The sequence below is a fragment of the Colias eurytheme genome, chromosome 18, assembly GCF_061535395.1.
Source record: "Colias eurytheme isolate Ceu_HAF_F1 chromosome 18, ilColEury1 Martin Lab GWU primary, whole genome shotgun sequence".
Classification (NCBI taxonomy): Eukaryota; Metazoa; Arthropoda; class Insecta; order Lepidoptera; family Pieridae; genus Colias; species Colias eurytheme.
The window spans coordinates 6,130,636-6,150,638 of record NC_142997.1 but is presented as its reverse complement, the minus strand read 5'-3'; the positions used below and the strand labels follow the sequence as shown (position 1 = coordinate 6,150,638).

The following is a 20,003-nucleotide window of genomic DNA, read 5'->3' as shown; positions in this document are numbered from 1 at the left end:
TACCTGCCGTATAAATCGTATGTTAAATGCCTATAAATACTTAAATGTGTGTTTTCTTAATAAAAAAAGGTTTCTTTTAATAGAAAGGGTTTTAGGTTTAAAGCAAAGAATTTTTTTAAAGATTGAGCGCCCTATAAGACTGAAAATACACAAACTAGTGCTTTTTTGCTGTTGGTATACTGCCTTTTCGAAAATTGAGTTGGCAACACTGAACATTATCGTCCGATAGCCACTGGGAATATCGGTGTCGGCTCCGATATCCGATATCGGACCGGACAATGTGAAAGACAGGTACATATTTCATACATTTTACTTCCCTCCGATATCGGATATCGGCTATCGGCTTCCGATATCCGATATCGGATCGGATAATGTGAAAACGCTCTAACGCAGAGTAGTACCTATAATTGTTATAAGTTATAACATCTTTGCTTTGTTGCATAGAAGGTGTGCAATATGAATTACAGAGTATGGGGTAACTATCTAGTTATCTGTTTGGGTATTGGGTATATAAAGGAAACCAACCAATAATTTCGTAAATATATATATTTAAATTTATATCTTCCATCAATACATACATACAACTGAAAAGTAGGACATTTATCATTCAGCTTACAATTTATACAATAACATATTGAATCCAATGCCGTGATACATTAATTTGACAAACTTTTAATAATAATATGAGGAAGACATTGCCAGAAATAAATAATCGTCACAAACACAGCACCTTTGATATAAATGAAAAAGGCCATAATGATTGACTTCAATAAGGTATAATATTGATGGAGGAATAATACTTTACAAAATAAAACTTATCGAAATATCTTCGGTGTATGCTAGGAGCTATAAAAATTGAAAATAATACAACTAATTAATTTCATAACTAGTAAGACATTACAATCCCTTACCACGAGATCAGCGACTTGTGACGTCACCTGGTGTTGCAATCATTTAAATATACATTTCTTATGTTGTTATTTATTTCAAAACAAAAAAATAATATGACTCAGGTATTATTAGCTTTTTCATTTTAATAATCCAGATAATGTAGTCCCTTTGGTGATTTTACAGTAACTTTTACCAATTGGTGGGTCAATCATTTTTTAATAATCTTTGGACTTTTGGAATATTAGAAATTTGTTATGTCCGTAATCACATAATTATTAATTTAATCGCATATTGCAACAATTTGCGATCGAATCGAATCAAACATACAACACTTATTATCTACTATAATATAATACCTAATTATTTTTATAAAGTAACAAAATTAACTTATATTTACAGTATTATTAAATTGATAGCTGAATTTCACTATTTTATCTATTTATGTATAAATTTTATATTTTAAAAGTCATCGTTTTAGTTATTCAAGATACGTGATAATTATAATAGGTATATCAATTTAAAAATAAATCATCGGCCTCGTACAGCCTTTGCACACTAGGATAAAACAATAAAGGGGAAGATTAAGAATGAATTAACAATTCTGTGAGTGTTAAGGCACCGTTGGTTAATAGGTATGGTAATACATAAACTTCTGTTAAATCTTTATAATAGAACCTTTAGGTTATACATTTACAATTAAAAATAAATTCCACTGGTGGATGTGCATGAGATCAAATCCGACATTGTTTGTGAAATTCTACATTTAATTTAAAATGAAACGCAGGAACGTGACTCAGTATTGATGAATGAATTGAGTTATGGGTATCATCGTCGTTGTTAAATCGAGCAATCGAAACACTCATTCGATGATGGAAATAAATAAAAATGTATGTGAATTCAATGGCAAAGTATAAATAATTTCTTAGTTGTAGATTTGTGACCGAAAGTTTGCATTATAATGTGGCACGTGCGATAGAGTAGGTACTTCAGTACTAGTGGTGTGATATCGCCGTAGTCTGAGCGCGGTCGAAGCCCGCAGCGGGTTCAGTCGTCGTCTTTCTTTTCCATTTTAGGTTCATACATTGCGTGAAGTTGTTCGGGGGATATTCTGAAAAGAGAAAGGTATTGTTAATTGTGATATAAAAATAACCTAAATTCAGTATAGCAATAATTTATTTTCATTTCATTTTCATTTATTTATTTCCTCCCACAATCAAAAATTACAAAATACATAACACCAACCACCTTATATTAAACATTACTGAAGTGGGAGACAGGAGCCCAAACTGAGTAAACCCCGTGCTATGGGTCTCCTGTGCTCCCCCCCTCGTTAACAAGTTTATTTTACAAGTTCGGAACTCGTGTGTGGTAAGATATAAAGATATTTATTATTCATAGAGAATCGGGAAATAAGATATTATGGAATGGAAAGTTTCACGTGAAGATCTTGGATATTTTGACTATCTATTTTTAAAAAACGAATAAAATGCATTAATAATAGGTATCTTACCCAAGCAAGCTTTGCAAGTCGCAAACAAAGCGGTACACGTAGCGCTTCCCGGCCGTTTTGTGAATGATGTTCTTGTCGTAGTAGTAGCGGAGACCTCGGGATAGCTTCTCGTAGTTCATTTTGGGCTTGTTCTTGCGGATACCCCAGCGCCGGGCCACCTGGGTAAAGGTGAATAATTCATTAAAATGTGGTAATATTTATTAGTTAACATTTTGAAGTATGGGAAAAGGTATATAAATGGACAACGGGGATTTTTTCGAAAATTTTACATTTAATTATACATATGTTTATATAAAAGTAGTGAACTACATTAATAATCGATTTCGATGCCAAAAAAGATCATCCTTGGCATCAAATACATGATTAGAATGACATACGTATCTATGAGCTTCAACTCATATTTACAAGCAGACACCTCCATGTGAAAGGCTTGTAACTATATCTACCTTAAGAAAAATCCTTCCTTTAATTTATCGCATAAAAATGATCTTACCTCATCAGGGTCAGTGAGCTTGAACTCCCAGCCGTCCCCAGTCCACGAGATGAAGCCCTGGCAGCTCTTGTCCGTCAGCAGCTCCAGCAAGAACTGCCACAGTTGGATCGGCCCTGAACCTGCACAGATAGTACACAGTTGCTTTACGATATACAAAACATTGTAGATAATTGAGGAGTTGGAAAATTGTCATGGGGAAGAAATGAATTTAGTACATTTATTTTTATTCCTACTCATTTCGGATATCATATTTTAAGATACCAAAGACTTGTCATTGCTTAAATATATCAAACTAGAGCATTGACGTAAAATATATATCAAGACTCACAGACGCACTCAAAAAATGTCCGGAGTAAAACTCTGCCTACGCATATATCAGGTACTCTTTTCTAATAAACGTTAACAATAGACTTTGAACATGAATTCTACAAAATGGGGCGTTAATTTGAATGCTTAACGTCTCGGACATAATCTCGGTAAATTTTAAAATTTACCAGTCGTCAAAAAATGTCCGTCAAAATATGTTATGACGATTCAAAAGTGCTTCTTTAGAAGAAGTCTAATTTAAATGTTTGAGTTTGATCTTTTAATAGACAATTGTTACTTGTTATTCTAGTAACCCTTTTTGTTATTCAAGACCTTTTTAATAAGTCATTGTGAGTTTATTTGTGAGCTGTGGAACGTCAATGTGGTTAGCCACCAATATATTACCGGTGAAGCAGGGCCCCGACGCGGGGTAGGGCAGCTTGTCCTGCGGTATGAGCGCGTGCTGCTCGCCGGGCCACTCGCCCCACTCGGCGCACGCGCCGCCGTACTCCGGCGCGTAGCCCTCGCCGTACACCTCGCCGCCGTACCTGCCGCCCGCCGCTGAAACCGTACCTTTAGGTTACTTACTAGTATTATATTGTGTGTGATATTCTGCGATACCGAGACACTAGTTACACGCATAGTATTATATTATCTGTGATATAGTATTGTGCTTTTTACATAACATATTTAATACGAATGGTTTTTGAAGTGAAATTTCTTTATCGGGGTTGGACAAAAATTTAGTGTGTTTTTGCGTTACGCCGTACGCGTGACATTTTTGCGTTACGCCGTACTCGTGACATTTTTGCGTTACGCGCCAATTTATTCTTATCCCTACCACGCGTGATTCGACGTATACTTTCTCCAGCAGAGTAGGGATAGCGTATCGTTTTAACGTATATCCTACCACTTTACTTGACCGTTTTGAAACAACAAAGTTTTCCTCTTTATACCTAATATTAGTGTAGATAGTAAATTATTTTTTGAAAAATAAGGTCATAAAGAAGTTTCACTTCTTACGTGTGTACTCTAGTACACGCACACATTTTTTTTGTGTAGTGTCTCTCGATGTTAGCCAGAAGGGCTGATAGTTGATACATCTTAACGCGGACACGTGGGTGAACAGAAAGTTCACCCTGGTAGCGACATGCGCAAAGGCCTCTTCCCTTAGGTACGGGCCTATACAAATGGGGTATGCTGAAATAGTCAGAACGACCAAACAAGCTGATTTATGAACAATTTTAGCATGATACTTTGTGTAGGCCATGTGCAAAATAAACTTGAATAGAATAGCAAAACACCTACACATTGTACATTTACATAACATGTACATTTACAAATACTAGTAAATGAATGAAAAAAGAAAACGTATTGTATAATTTTGATTTTAAAGTAGTCGTTAGTGGTTGACAGTCATTTATAACACGTGGAAGACGACACCCCATGAATTTAATTGCCAGACGATACAAGTCGGCTAACAAGTCCGTTTGAAACTTGCAACTGAATACATACATACATTAATTAAGAACCAAGTCAGAAATCCCTTTGTTCTTTATTATCGTTACATCTTTCCTAATGACTTGTCACTATTTTTTTGCTTGCAAAAGGCGTCTGTGTTTTAAATAGACTTTTAATGTTATTTTTTACCGTTTGATGTCTTTGTTTACGCATTAATAATATAGCTGAGGGGGAAAAGTGATTTTTTGTTACTTAGAAATAATTCAAGCTCTATGTTTATTTCTATGCAAGAAATAAAAAATTGCTAACACGGATAAAAAATGGTCATGGTGGCGTATATGAAAAACAACCTAAAACTCACTTCTAGGATATGGCTTCGTGTAAGCGTGAGGTTGGTATTTGTGCTCGTGTGTGAGCAGCGGCTGCGTGTGTGCGTGCGCGTGGTGGTAGTATTCGTCGAGGTAGGGCTGCGCCGGCGCGGGCGGCGGGTACTCCGGCTGGTAGTACTCGTCGAGGGGCGAAGCCGCCGCGGGCGCGGGCGCCGCCGCCGGGGCTGCCGCGCCGCCGCTCGTCTCCGTGTAATATGTGTTGGTTTCGCGGGGCCCGCCTGTCGTGTAGCCACCTGAAATAATAACAAGTAGTTTAGGACTGGTAAGCTTAATGTAACGTTAAACACATAGATAAGGATCTATACTTAATATGTATTATAAAGCTGAAGAGTTTTTTAAAGTGAAACTTTTATTACATCGTCTCAAACTTTTTGGTCTGTGTAGCGCATGTCGCGTGTATCGCGGCTGCCGAGTAGGTATACCTACTCGGCAGCCGACCGACACGCGACATGCGCTACACAAAGCAGTGTTCGGAACCGTTCGAACAGTTTCACTTTTACCGTGGTTTCATAAAACCACACAACATTTTTTTTCGTTTGTTTGTTTGAAGGCGCTAATCTCAGTATCTACTACAAATCGGACGATTTGAAAAATTCTTTCAGTGTTAGATAGCCCATTTGTCGAGGAAGGCATATACTACATATCATCTCGCTAAGACCAATAGGAGCGGAGCACTGCGGGTAAAACCGCGGAGCACAGCTAGTAACAGATATTTAGGATACGGAAAGTTTTCTTAACTTTCCAGGAAAGTAATAAAAGTACCAAAACTGTGGTTTACTGGTTTACGGATTCCACATACATAATAAATGAAGTATATCGGATTGAATATGGTTAGTTCAAGGGCGTGCGTTAAAACTCGTGAGTGTGGTAGAGCGCGGGAAGCGAGGCGCGACGGTCGCGGTTCACGGCGCGCCCTTTGTTCTGCGCGTGTCCGAGCGCGGACACCGTGCGTTGGCGACGCTACGAGCTACAATATCATACGTTGTGTAGGATTTTGAATTATAATAAGTAATTATATTATGAAATATTTCTTTTGACGTTGTTCTATAAAACATACTATCAACGTTGTGTATGCAGTGAGGTAAAGTGAAAGTAAGTTTCTGATTTTGGAACTGAGCAAAAAAAGTTATAATATGATAATTTGTATAAAAATATCATTACAAGAATACACGAAAACTTTACTTAGATATACAGGATGGTGGGAATACCAATAGTGGGAACTATTGGTATACCTACTAAGCGCGAAGTAACATGTAGTTTTGCATACACTGATCACGAAAAAAATACTTAAACAAAATATTTTTGCTAAATTTTTCCTGAAAATCCATGTTTTCTTCTCTAGCTTCGCGCAGCCGGCATATACCGCTTCGCTAATATGAGAATTTTGTCTATGAAAACATAATCTTAAACGATAGCTCACGTGCTGGTGGCAAAGTTGGGCGGGTTGCTAATTGTTATGGGTGTACCTACACATAGAGTTTTAAGAATTCATCTATTTAAAAAAAAATGCTTCTGGAATTTTATAAGTATTTTTTACGAACTCAGCGTATGCAAAACTATATAACCTTCTTTGAGCTTAGTATATATACCAACAGTGGGACACCCTGTATATCATGTTTATTTTTTGTAGGTATTTGTAACTAAGAAATAAATATATATTTCAAACATCCACGTGCAACATTCAGTTGTTTGAAATATAAAATCGAGTCTACCGATCCTAAGCTATAATTTAAAGCATGTACAGTTGGAACTATCATAGGAGCAACGCGTGAACACATTCTGTGATTGAATAATTGTGTTACTGTCATAAGTACCAATTCGACGGGTCAGTAGTCCCACGATCATTGTTTGAGGGTATACAGTATCAATTTATCTTCTGCCTACAGTCAATTATATTAGCATTCAGACGATTCGATATGTATTGGATTAAATTTGAAATATACGTGCATAAAGACGTATTTAAATCCTAACAAGTCTATTTTTTTTGTAACTTATTATAGGAATTAATAAACAATAGGTAGAGCTTTTTTATTATGACTCTTTTGTAGACATGTAAATAGCTTTAATTGATAATATTGTTCGTTTTTTAGAAACGTTGAAACATAATGTTTTATGAAATTTTTATTTTTACCACTAAAACCTTTGTTAAAGGTCAGAGCACTTTTGAACACAAAGTTTTTTGGATAGGTGTGATTCCCACGGTCAATGTGCGTGATAAACTTTTTTGTTTGAGCCAGCAGAGACCATGTAGGTACTTCGATGTACAACGTCACGCAAAATGTTCTATAGTAACATGAAATGGAGATAATAATAGATAATTTAATGTATGGTAGAGTCGTGTAAATAGGCTAGTAGGGTAGGTTATGTGTAGATTATAATGTTGCTTATAGGTATTTGTTTTTCTGCTTTGCATATAAAAGGTTATCGTGTTTTTCTGTTTACACAGGAATCGTTGATACATATCAATGTTAGTTAGTATACTTATTTTTAACATTGAAACTAAACAAGACTTTTCATTCTCATTGTTCATCAATTATTCACGTAACGTAGCTTCAGATAATGAAGAAGAAACACAGTATTTCACGCTTGACGACACATTCCAAACATATCGTTAAAATGGTAATGTTTTTTAACGCGTCACGGAAAGACTGATGTTACGATGAAAACAACAAAGCCGCAAACAAATCACTCAGTGATGTCAAATCGACTAATACGAGTATTTTAATGAAGTGAAAGTGGCTCATTACAATTCCCTTCAGTCGTCACAATAGCGCCCATAAATCTGCTACAAAACATTTAAACTACCGAAAAAGCTCCCGCGGGGGTGAACTTATGACCTCTCGTACTACGTCACTGTTCAGTCGACAATCGTATACCTTAAAGTTATTTGGATGAAAATGTATATTATATTTGTTACTTAGAAAATTAGTAGAAAATTAACATGCATAATTTTAATTAAAAGATAAGAGTTTACCCTCATTATATAAACGATCTATTTAAAATATACTTTACATACGACTTTGAAAAGAGGTTTACATTCATTCCTCACATTTATTGAGGTCGAATAAAAGACAAATCAGACGAAACACAATTATAATCGTCCACATATAAGCGTTTATAAATTCGATATGACGCGAGTTCGGCGCGTATGAGCGAGGGGCGTGTGCGCGGGCGGGCGGGGCGGCCAATCCAGCGCGGCCACGCCCCGCGAGCCAGGTCGAGAGGTCGCGGGACTTGGCGACCATTGGCGCGGAACGAGAGGTCCGCAGCAATCCGTCTGTGACCACCTTTACTTTGCCACTTCCAAATACAATATAGACGTTTTTACATACGTATATTGGTAATTGCATCCATAATTTAAGTACTCTTAAATATGTCGAGATTTATTCAGTAAAATTGCGTAGCGGTTAGTTCGACGAAGTCTTTTAAATCATGTTATTGTAGTGCTTTATACATTTTATATTCTATTTCCTTTGCAGTTTCAAATATTATGAGACGAACGTCCAATTAATGATTTAGAAATTTTAAATATTATTTAAAGATCTGAAGACATGTGCGACAGAAACAAGAGGCAGATGGCAGCTGGCAGCATCGTTTTTTTATTTGTCCTTACGTAACTTGAGAACTGCAAAAATATTCCTGGGACGTGTCTTTTTTGGTCGCGCACGCGCTCTACCACACCATATGGTGTATATGACGACCGACGACTTCAAAATCATATTAAGTTATCCGTATTAACTATCTCAATAATTACTACCTAAGTTAAAACCTTTTGGTATACAATGTACAAAAAACAAATTACATAGTAGAATTAATGAACTTTAAAAAAAACTCTATCATAGAGTTATATCGTTACGTTATTAAATTTTTTCCTCATTATTGGATACCAGCTTTTATCAAGCGCCATCAATAACCCCAACGTAAATATTATCTGTTATTCTTCTATCTTTATTTACTACCTGGCTATTTTTTGAAAGAATGAGATCACAGCTCTAATTCAAAGTTCCAAGCGGAAGTTTGATATGATTTTTTAATTTTAGACGCAAAGCAACCGCAGGTGATCAACCGTTGACGGCTAGATGTCATGCACGTGCTGTTTTGACATTCATCGCTCATTAAGGATTATGATTTGGGCTTTTTAATATCATCATTAAGAAGTAAAACATTTTTAATTTTTTACTTCATTTGTTCGATATTTCTGTTTTCTGTTCAGAAATAAATGTATTAGATCTATAAATTTCTCTCTAACCAACAATAATAATCCTGTTTTAATTTATTCTAGTAAAAGTAAAATAAAAAGTGCATTATATTAATGTTAATGTCCTTTTGCACGTGCCAAAATGTAAAAAATAACACGTGTTTCCATGAATTTGGAAATAATTTGTCGAGTGACGAGAATGTAGTCTAATAAATTGCTAAAATATGAAAAATAGAAACGCGAAAAATCTACAACAACATTCAAAATAAAAGGAAATTGCTGTCAACGCTTGGAGTTTAAATCAAATTCAAAAATTGGAGCATCATTCGACAGGAAATGTTAAATATATTAATGTCCAGCGGATGCTATTCTTTGTCATATGCTCGTTTCTATCATACCTAATTATTATTTTTACCAAGCGAATTTTGTGTCATATTTATTTTTTTGTAAGTTTCAAGTGAATGTAGGTCAATTATTATCAGGCTTCAAAATATATTAACCGAACCGAGTCAAAGCAATCATAATAATAATACCTATTATATGATTACACATTTTCCTTAAACAAACGTGGTTGTAACACAACACGACGATAAATTGTGAACAAAATTAATTAATATTGATGAGGTTAAAAGTTTCGTACGTACACGGAATATGTTTTAAGCTCTACGACCTCTAGTCGGTTTATAATTAGAGGGAGTTATATCCTGGACATACATGATCTACCGAAATCACATCACGCCGATATTTATTACCAATAAAACGCCGTATGGCACGCTCGTGCATATAATTAAACGTTTTTCGTCACTGCACACCGATGTGTATAAAAGTTAAGTTTTTGATATAAAAATAATATCGGGCTTACAATAATATCCGGTGGAACATAATGTTTGCATCAATTAATAAACACAGGCCGCGGGCGGCAGATGGTGATACCGATTTACTGAATAAAATATCTCGCCCCTGATATAAATTTACCGATGTCATGGCTTGTTTTAGTGCATAGGTAATATAGATATAATTTATTAAATTAAATTTTATATCAGCTGGTACGTGAATAAAACTGTAGAACGAAGTTGTTTATAAAAAAGCTTTTTCCATGCAATCTACTTATTTTATAATCAATTAAACTGAAAGCGTGTTTGGCTCTTTAAGCTAGAAGTATGCTTCGCAATCTTTAATGCTTATTTAAAAAAAAATATAAAAAAAATATGAAAAAAATATTTTAATCTTATCGTTTTAACAGAAAAAACTCTATTCCAGATAAAACATATCAAACGTAATTTCCCAAGCAAATAACGCAATAGTGCTATATGCCATGTAGAGTCTAATCGCCAGTTTGGCAGGTGCGCCGCCACCTGCGCGTACGTTACAAAAACACCGCGTAGGGGGACCTGCTGACCGTACACTGTGCAGCTTATGACATGAGGAACCCATAAAACTTATCCATACTAACTTAGCCCGCCATAAAACATATGCTGACAGTATGGAAAGCTGAAAACGAACGGATGTCGCTTTATTCAGACTTAAGTTTAAATCTTTATGTAACATAATCATAATTATATAACATACAAATTATTGTACTTCGTTATGTGACATTACTTTTTCTGTATCATTAAAGTATCGAGGACTAAATCTAATAATCATTGAAGCTCTATGTTATATACTCAATATTAAAAATATACAGAAAACTACCATCAGTCTTATATATAAATTACAGCTTCTACTCCTCGTAAAAACCGTGCATTAGGTTAATATATTAAAAAAAGGAACTATGCGTCTTGTGCGTTAAGCCGGAGACAGGATGTAGTGGCGCTTCGGCCGGCGGAAGCGGCGCGGGCGCATCAATGGCCGTATACGTGACACGTTGTGACGTCATACTCTTTTTACTGCCATTTTAATGCTCAATATAGCTAGACTATAATCAATAATAAATAATTTAAAAAATACATAAAAATTACACGCATCCAAGCTATCATTAATTTCATTACAATACAGCGCATGAATGGTAGAGCTTTCATTGATTCTTGCGAACGCATTAAGTAACTACACAGCAGCAAAAAGCTTTTCCGTTTCATATATGAATGGCGTTTGTGAGAAATTATTTCTATCCGAAGACGTGCGCAGTTTCTAAGAAAAAATAGCTATTACTGCGAGTTGCACAGGAAAGCGAATCCAAAGTTAGTCTGGTGTGTCGCGGCTGACGGAAGTGGATATGAATGGGTGTTGACTGTTGTGACGTCAACTCGTGTGACGTCATAGTGTCAATATTGGAATATGGAAACAGTTTCCCCAACATATTATGTTTAATAAAAAAATTAAAAAAATAACATGTCGTCATTATTTGGGAGTTCATACGGAATATTGCATGACACGAGTCGGTTTAAACATACGATAACTAAAGCCCTGAATAACAGCGTACGCGGCCGACTACTTACATATTGACTTGTTAACGTTATTGTACGTTAATAAAGGTTATCTAAGCATCGAGGTCAAAGTCATTCTACTGTCTCACAGGTCATGTACACAACAGCTGCATTAGACAGGTGCCTAACGCGTTTTGTTCCTTATAAAGCTCCTAATGATACCGTCGGAAATTATTCGGATTAATGTACATCCAATACTATATATCACTCGCTAATTATCAGTTAGGATTATGAAATTTATTAATAATATATTCACTCTGAAAAGGTTATCGTTACGCTAATAGAAAAGGTGGTAAGTGTTTAAGGTAATAATTTATAATTGTATTAGTTAGCAGTGTTAGCGGCCATTTAAATGATAATTTTTATTTATTTGAACTTTAAAATAGTTGCAAGCGCGCAAAAATAGAATATTATGTGATAAAAAATTGCAATAGAATAAAAATTTTAATATGAGCTTTCAACGATTAATTATATCAAATACATAGAAATATAATAAATTCTAATGATGTGACAGTGTCGCAACTCGTTTCTCTAATGATATAATTTCATTGATATTTATTCGGACTGGCTTTTTATTGCTATTAAATTTGTAATTTTGAGAAGCGTGAGAAATTGTAGAATAAGATTTGGCCTTTTTATAGTTGCAAATTAACCGTTACTATAACCCGTGAGATAAAGATTAATATTATTAATAATTTTCCCCTAACTCAAGAGTGCTCTATAGTACCTAACACATAATAATTTATAAGTATAATTTTTTGTGACTATTTTATTGATACTAATAGAATTATTCAGACAGATCTAGTTAAAGTTATACGAAAATATAATATTTATGAGGTCTATGCTCCGCCAAATACAATACTTTTATGGTGCTAGGTTATTCGATAGTCGGATTACAAACTAATTCGCTATTTCGCTCACGTCAAGCTGATCGAATGAGATTTGTTTCTGTAAAAGGAAGGAAATGATTACTTTAAGGTGATCGACCTGGACCGTTAGACACCTATATTATTGAACCATGCACTGATCATATTTTGTTTGTAGATAAGTCGCGATTATTAGAACAACGTGCATATTTATATTTAGAAACGTGATGCACATTTCAATTGCGCAAACCGCAATACATAAAAATTATATGATCACTTACCTAGTTCCTACACAATAAATGACGATTCTAGAAGCTAAAAGTTAATTCTTTGCATTCGAAATATCGCCTCAAAATGTAAGAGATGTTATAATATTTGCAAAACTTATATTATTACTATTAAAACTGATAGCAAAGTAATATATCAGCGTAGCAAATAGGAAGCATAAATCTATTGTATAAATAAATTATATTTTATACAACACATTGTTTTAGCGATAATGCTATGTAGATGAAGTGTTCACATTATTTTCACGTAATCTATGTATGCAAATGTAACGTATATGACAATAGTGTTGGAGCTTTTTATGCGCGTCACGCGGCGGAAGTTCGGCGAGGTGCGCCCGCGCCGGATCCAAGATGGCGGCGAGAGTACTTCCGGCCGCAGCTCTCAATGAATCTCGCCTGATACTTGAATGATATCGTTAAAAGCTCGGCGCTTCGTGCTTACAACCACAACTAATTGCATGATATTTGTACAAAGGTGGCGTCTAGTAGCTTAGTACGTCTTATAATTTAAATATATTATTAAATAGATAAAAAATAGAGCTAAGATATTTATAAAATTAATAAAAAGTAATTTTTAGAGTAGGTGCATAATTATTGTGAATATTAATCAATCAAATATAAAAATATTTTTAATCAGTCAATACTTTATAACCATAAAATACTTTATAAATATAACCTTAAACATATAACCAAGGTATACAATTTTACGAAGAATATAGCGGTATTTTACAAACAGAAAGAAGGAAATTCTAATTAATAGTCATAAAAGGAAAACGAAACAACAATTATAAAATAAATAAAATATATTATTTATACAGACTGACTTAAAACATAGATTATAAGGACTCTATTTCTATAGAAATAATTGTGCCGTAGGAGTAACAAGTGCGAGTGTAATCTAGTCTAAAATTAAAATAGTCAATGAGAAAGCAAACCTGCAGGTAATATGTAGGACGGGTCATTGCAAATGTTTTCCACCGTAGGATCAAACGCGAGCCTGTTGTGGTCATACTGCAATTTATTTGAACTGTTCACTGATTGTTCGTAACTTAACCTCGCATTTAGCGCCTGCTCATAGTTGAGCCTATTGTCCGTTTCAGTGTTCTCATATGGTTTCACTTTAACACTATAGTCTGTGGTGAAGTTCAGCTTTGTGAGAGTGGACATGGGGAGATGGATCGGCGCCGCGCAGGGAGGCCCGGCGGCTTCGCGCGGCTCTACTAGGAGCATGGCGGCTGCAGACCGCCTTTATACACTGTCAGTACTTCATAAACGCGCACTTGATAATATTTCCGTTTACAACAACACTAGTTATAAAATAATATAATAGAACTAAACAATATTTTTGATGTATATTAAATTTTTAAATGTCCTATGTTCCAGTTAAAGTCGTCACTAATATTCAAGTAGTTTCGTTAAGTTATACGCGCTGCACTTATTGCTTCCCGACAGCACCGCACCGTTTTGCGCTTAACAGGCAACTGAGCTTTCTGCCTCGGGCGGATCTAGAGAGGGCGGCCGCGGAAAATATGAACCGAGCGCGCCGAAGATACCCGATCGCGGCCGAACGACTTGGAGCACTGAGAAGTGTGCGTTGCGACCTGTCATGCCACCTGCTACGGAGACCAACTGTTGCGCGACCGTTGATTTTTTTGCTAATCGACAAAGTATTATGAAAATTAGCATACCTCAAAACCGACTTATTTACAGTCACGTCTCAACTAAAGTGATGATACGTATGGGCAAGTAAAGCTGCATAATCTAGTTATGCTTACATACCTAATGTATGTTAATGTTTCATGCGTGCGGCATTTTTCCTGTACCTTATCATTTAAGGAAAATAACTCTAATTAGTAAACATACACAACATAATAGCAATTAAAAGAATTTACTGAAGGCACCTCTACATCGTTTATGTAATATGTAATAAGAGAGATTTATAGTATTCCGTTTTACATACTAACTTACCTAACAATATTTTTTATAAAAAAGAAGCTGTCTATAAAAAAGGCTTATATACTGTACGAAAGTTAATCTGCTCATCATGAAAAAATATCAGTTTTTGTCTTTCTTCATCACTTCAATCACTCTATCTTTAGATTTATTTACCTTGACAATTTTATTATGTTAACAACAACCACTACAATCAAAGCATTTGAAATGTACTTTTGAACCTAAAATTCTTCTAAAATTGTTGACGTGTATCTTGTCAATGGCGAAATAAGGTGCAATTACGTTAATGATTATGACTTTTGACGCGTTTGGCCTTGAGAGAGTATCTATTGTTTGAGGCGGTGACGACTTGGGAACTACTCAAGCTAAAAAAATGCTTAGCCATTTGCACTACGAGGAATTGAAAATAATGAGCATCTCAACCACATGTAATCTAGAAGCGTTTTTGCAATTATGGCACGCTTGATGGGTTTATAGAATAAGAAATGCAGATAAATTTTATTGTATGTTGGTTCGCTACAGGATGTTTGCATTGGCAGATTCGGGACAGATGTGTAATATATCTGATATCGTTATATTCACGAATCCGATGGGAGGGTACCCGTTAGAGGCGGTTCTGCCGAAATCGGGTCAAGTTACTAGGGGTGGATCTTTAAGGTCACAAAAGCAGGGACAAGGGAACGCTCGGGATAATAGGCACCTGAGCACGTGTGCTGCCGGATATAGAGGGCTATTGTCTACCGGAGGAAGCGATTTCGACGTCGGAAGATACGATTTTTTTATTAGACGTACCTATGTTGCATAATTATGTACCGCATGAGGTATATTATGTGAGGGTGTGATTGATGACTGCGTGTGATGATTATTAGATATATAATTTACATTTTTATACGTAAAGTAAACTAAACTAATGATATTCATTAAAATTCTTTTCTGCGAACCGAAATAAAATTTCCTGCAATATTGGCAGTACAGAAACTTTGCGTTTTAAAGGTTTTAAAATGAAATTAACATAACTTGATTAAACAGTGAGTGCAAGTTTTGTGAAAACAGAGTGCTAGAACGAAGTCAAGATTCAATTAGTGAGGGAGGCGAGCGGTGGAAATGACAAGGGAAATTACTTTTCTATACCTCAATAAACGTGCTGCGGAAATAAACACACGCGGGATATTGGCTTCGCGATGCACTTGCTGTTTTAAAAGGAAATAAAACCATCCGATAGATTTGTGTCAATGAGAAAATAATCTTGGCATGTTTTCATACGTACATAATAAGTTTCATAGTATAAAAATTACCGTTACCATTAATTAGTGTGTAAAAATTCATACGAGGATTTGTACGGGGCTCTTGTTTTGGTTTAGTAACTGCTGTATTATGTATGCTGGCATAATATGCAAAACACTCCACACCGTAACACGTTACTTGCGTATAAAATACAGTGCAAATATTTAAAGTTTAATTTATCTATTCATTAGCGACATCTTACTAGGAACATACGTAGTCGGTAACAAAAAGGGTAAATTAAGTATGGCATAAACGTAATATCGATCGCAAATGGCGTAGTAATATTGAAATAACGTCGGTCGATCGCCGCGCACAAAGTAAGCTCGTAGTCATTCCTTTAGCGTTTAAATTTAAAAATACAATTTACCGAAGAATTCCATGCTTTGAATTATATTAAGTGTAAACAATAAAGAGCTAGTGAGCGTATCGACCGCGGCAGGCGACGGAAGTCACAGATAAACAATCTTTTTTAGATAAAATGCTGAAAAAATAAACTCTACATAAATCTGTAGAGCGGCGCGTGGAGATTTTTAATTAATTTTTGGCACAGCAAGTGAATTGTTTTATGACAAAAGAAGTAGTTATAAGTTTAGTTTATTATTAAAGTATAAATATATGAATAATTATTATATATCTGAATGTAATTTAAGTTCTAACATTAAACGAATTAATGCTATTGGACTAAAAATTTTTTATTCCATTTAAAATTATTTATATTTGTTTTCATTAACTTAACTGTATGCTAATCATCAATGCCTTATTAACAGCTCGACTTTTTTCGTGACCTTTGTTTTAATTAAAAAGAGCACATCCGTTCTAGTCAAAACAAAAGTGATTCAGTTCATTTGAAATTCAATTTTTATGTCTTTTCAAGTTTTTATATTTAAATATCTTTCCAAGGATTTAAATTGGAATATCTGCAGTTTTGCTTCGACATAAGTGGGATCATATAATTATAAAATTTATTCCTCCTTAATTTGAGGCATTTTGACATTAAAATAATCACAAGTTGTGGATGTTTTTACATAGAAACAGTAAAGTTGAACAGAGCGGTAGGCGGCCTGCATTTTAAATTAGGACGCGCTCGGGACGTCACTTCCGGTACCAATTATTTATTCCTCTCGACCTCTATAATGTGACGAGATGGTCTACGACATTTATAGTTTCAATTAAAAATTCTGGGAACGTTATGATTTTAATGTATTCTTTATGTATATTATATTCCAATATGCAAATGAGAACAAAAATAAATTGACAATGTAGAAAGAGCTATATTTTATTCTATCAATTTATTTATGATCTTTTAAAATCCTACAAAGGACTTACGATAAAAATCGATAGCATTTGTACTGTAAATATCACAAAGCCAAAGCAAATGTTTATTTAAGTTCATTGTTGTTTTACTTCGCCGTATAATCTACGAGTCTATTCTTGTTTAACAAGCTTTATCGCAAGTTAAACTTTGTGACAAAATAGTTGATAAATAACAGTAGTAACCCATGTTGGAGTCTCGACATTGTTGTGACAGCGCTATCACATGGTTTCATGAAGGACAACCGCCCACGCCGTCCGCCCCTGCCTTGTGCAGATAAGATACCACATTTATATTGTTTCATATTTAAGTAATCCCAACTATTTTGTATGGACCCATTGAACTGGCAAAGTTCATGAAAGAACGTAATTACTACGACATGATGCCAGGGCCATTAGTTAATTGTTTTTGGAAATTATTAGTAGATATCTTACTTATAAATAATTGTTTATTATTACAGATATATCCGAATATGATTTCTTAGCTTCAATAATCTAATGCTTTTATGAAATTTAATTCTATCACAATCGGCTGTGAAAGAATATACAAGCTTAAGCATTGCTTCAGTTAACACGTTAATCGGGATTTTAATAAACGCGCAAAATAGTATTTGTTTTCGCTAGGGTTTCCTTAAATGAGAGCGGAGCATTGCAAATAGCGCAATTAATTGAATTCGGCACATCAATCGGCTGGCGAAGCTTTGTCGGCGCCTGAAGCCGCGCTGTAACTCGACACTAATATTGGAGATCCATCACCCGACCTGAGGGCTTCAAATTCACGTAAACTCTTTCATGCGACGTAATTCCCACACTTATTTGGATGTACGAAAATGTATTGAGGTGCAAGCTGAAACACCTGCGTAATTCGCGAACAAAGAACTCTACTTAAATTTCAAAGGAAAGATTAAGTCAATACTTTAATGCGGATTAGAAATTTTATTCGCTCGTACCTGTAAGAGATTTAATATGTTCGAGTTTTGATTAAAGCTTCTTATGAGTGCAGATAATTAGGATATTAAATTAAGCCTTTTTAAAGCAAACAAACTGTTGAAACTGTCTTCATGTTTGCGTGTATAATACTAGTAGGTATTCGAGTTTGCAACGAATGTAACAAGTTGTCTTCAAACGCATTCATTTGCATACAAAACGGCGAACACACTCATTCGGCTGAAAAATACTGCGCTAACTGTGGTACCGATAAGTCGTTATCGGTCCCACTGTATTTATTTGCAGAGTTCCACGAAACACACTGACATTCCATTGTTCTATTTATTTAATATAATTAGGTATATAAATGTTTTTCCACTCAAATAGTCCGCAATTCCACATAACAATTAAATAATGTAATCTGAATGGATCGTATAAAACGTATAGATAAGTTTTCGATTAGTTAACTTTTACGGTTCGACAGTTGAACGTTATTAAAAAGGGAATAAAATTTTATTGATCCATGAAATGCTATCGCGACTAAACGTTTAATTTAAATGAAAATAAAATATCGGCGATAAGGATCTTTTTTTGAATATTAAGCGCTTTTGTGACTCGCCTGACCCCTTATCCTTTATTTGAATTCTTTCATTTATCAACAATCAGTTTAGGAATCGAATCAAGGCCACCTGAAATAGAAATCACCTGAATATAAAAAGACGCTGATTGTACGAGCACTTGGCGAGGGTCCTTGTTAGGGGCTCATTGAAGGGCCCTCGGTGGCGAACACTATAAATACACAGAAGCACCCTTGCTCTTTTCGTTTGCCAACCCTTAAGGGCTGGCCTTTACTCCTTACCTGCGTTTTTAAGAGCGTATTATGTTATATGGCTCTTTGTAACAATGATTTTATGTGTGATATTATTGGGTATATGTTCACTTTGTAAATATTTTGGTTTCTGGTACTATGAAAGTTGCAAAGCTAAGGAAAATCTGCAAACGTATTCTATATCCTCTCCTATAGTCAAGTATGAGTCTATGAATATTTATAATAACTCTATTTGCACCTACATATATTGTGAAACTATTATCAATATTGATATTTAAGAAATATTTATATGCTAGTTAATCGTATTTATTGTTAGTTCAATACAAGATAATATAAATTAGTGATGATTAAAGAGGGTTAACTAGGTGACCTAAATATGAACTACCTATACTTACTTCAAATAGATATTATAAAGCTTTTATTAGTGACTCAAAATTAAACTTAATTTTAAGTACAATTAGTTTCTTTGTTTGTATTTAATCGGTTTTCTGTTCTAATTCGTCCATTGTGCCGATTTACGTAATTCGAAATTTGAAAAGGTCCGCACGTGCGCAGGAGTGTATCGGGTTGCACCGGAAGCCAATTGAGGTACAATGGTTCCCGGATGTGGCTGCTTCAAGTGACACGTATCTTTTTATTGATATTGAAGAAAGCTCAATATTTTCCCTATCGACACTTCACTAGGATTGATGTTTAATGTCATGTAAATGATATAAGATTATTCATCTCGTATTACGGGCACGTGATGCTTTTGTACTATTGTGATTTTCGAAAGAAAGGTCGATATGTTTTTCATATACAATTTTATCGTATAAAGATTTATTACTGCACGTTAATTAAGTACTTATTTATCTCTATTGAAAATTCAATAAATG

The 20,003-nt window shown here is 34.8% G+C and overlaps 1 protein-coding gene across 6 annotated transcripts in view; it reads right to left on the bottom strand.

Annotated features, from left to right (window-relative positions):
- Positions 1–528: 528 nt before the first annotated feature.
- pnt (ETS transcription factor pointed) overlaps positions 529–20,003 on the bottom strand; it is a 132,632-nt gene continuing 113,157 nt past the window's right edge. For 5 of the 6 annotated variants that reach the window (XM_090112116.1, XM_090112120.1, XM_090112119.1 and 2 more), the window contains 5 exons: positions 5,023–5,283; positions 3,606–3,761; positions 2,895–3,013; positions 2,402–2,559; positions 529–1,999 (listed from right to left, as the gene is read on the bottom strand). In XM_090112116.1, coding sequence (XP_089968242.1) covers positions 1,936–1,999; positions 2,402–2,559; positions 2,895–3,013; positions 3,606–3,761; positions 5,023–5,283 — 758 coding nt within the window. In that variant the 3' untranslated portion in view covers positions 529–1,935. The remainder of the gene's footprint in view (positions 2,000–2,401; positions 2,560–2,894; positions 3,014–3,605; positions 3,762–5,022; positions 5,284–20,003) is intronic. The other variant, XM_090112118.1, reaches the window with a different exon arrangement.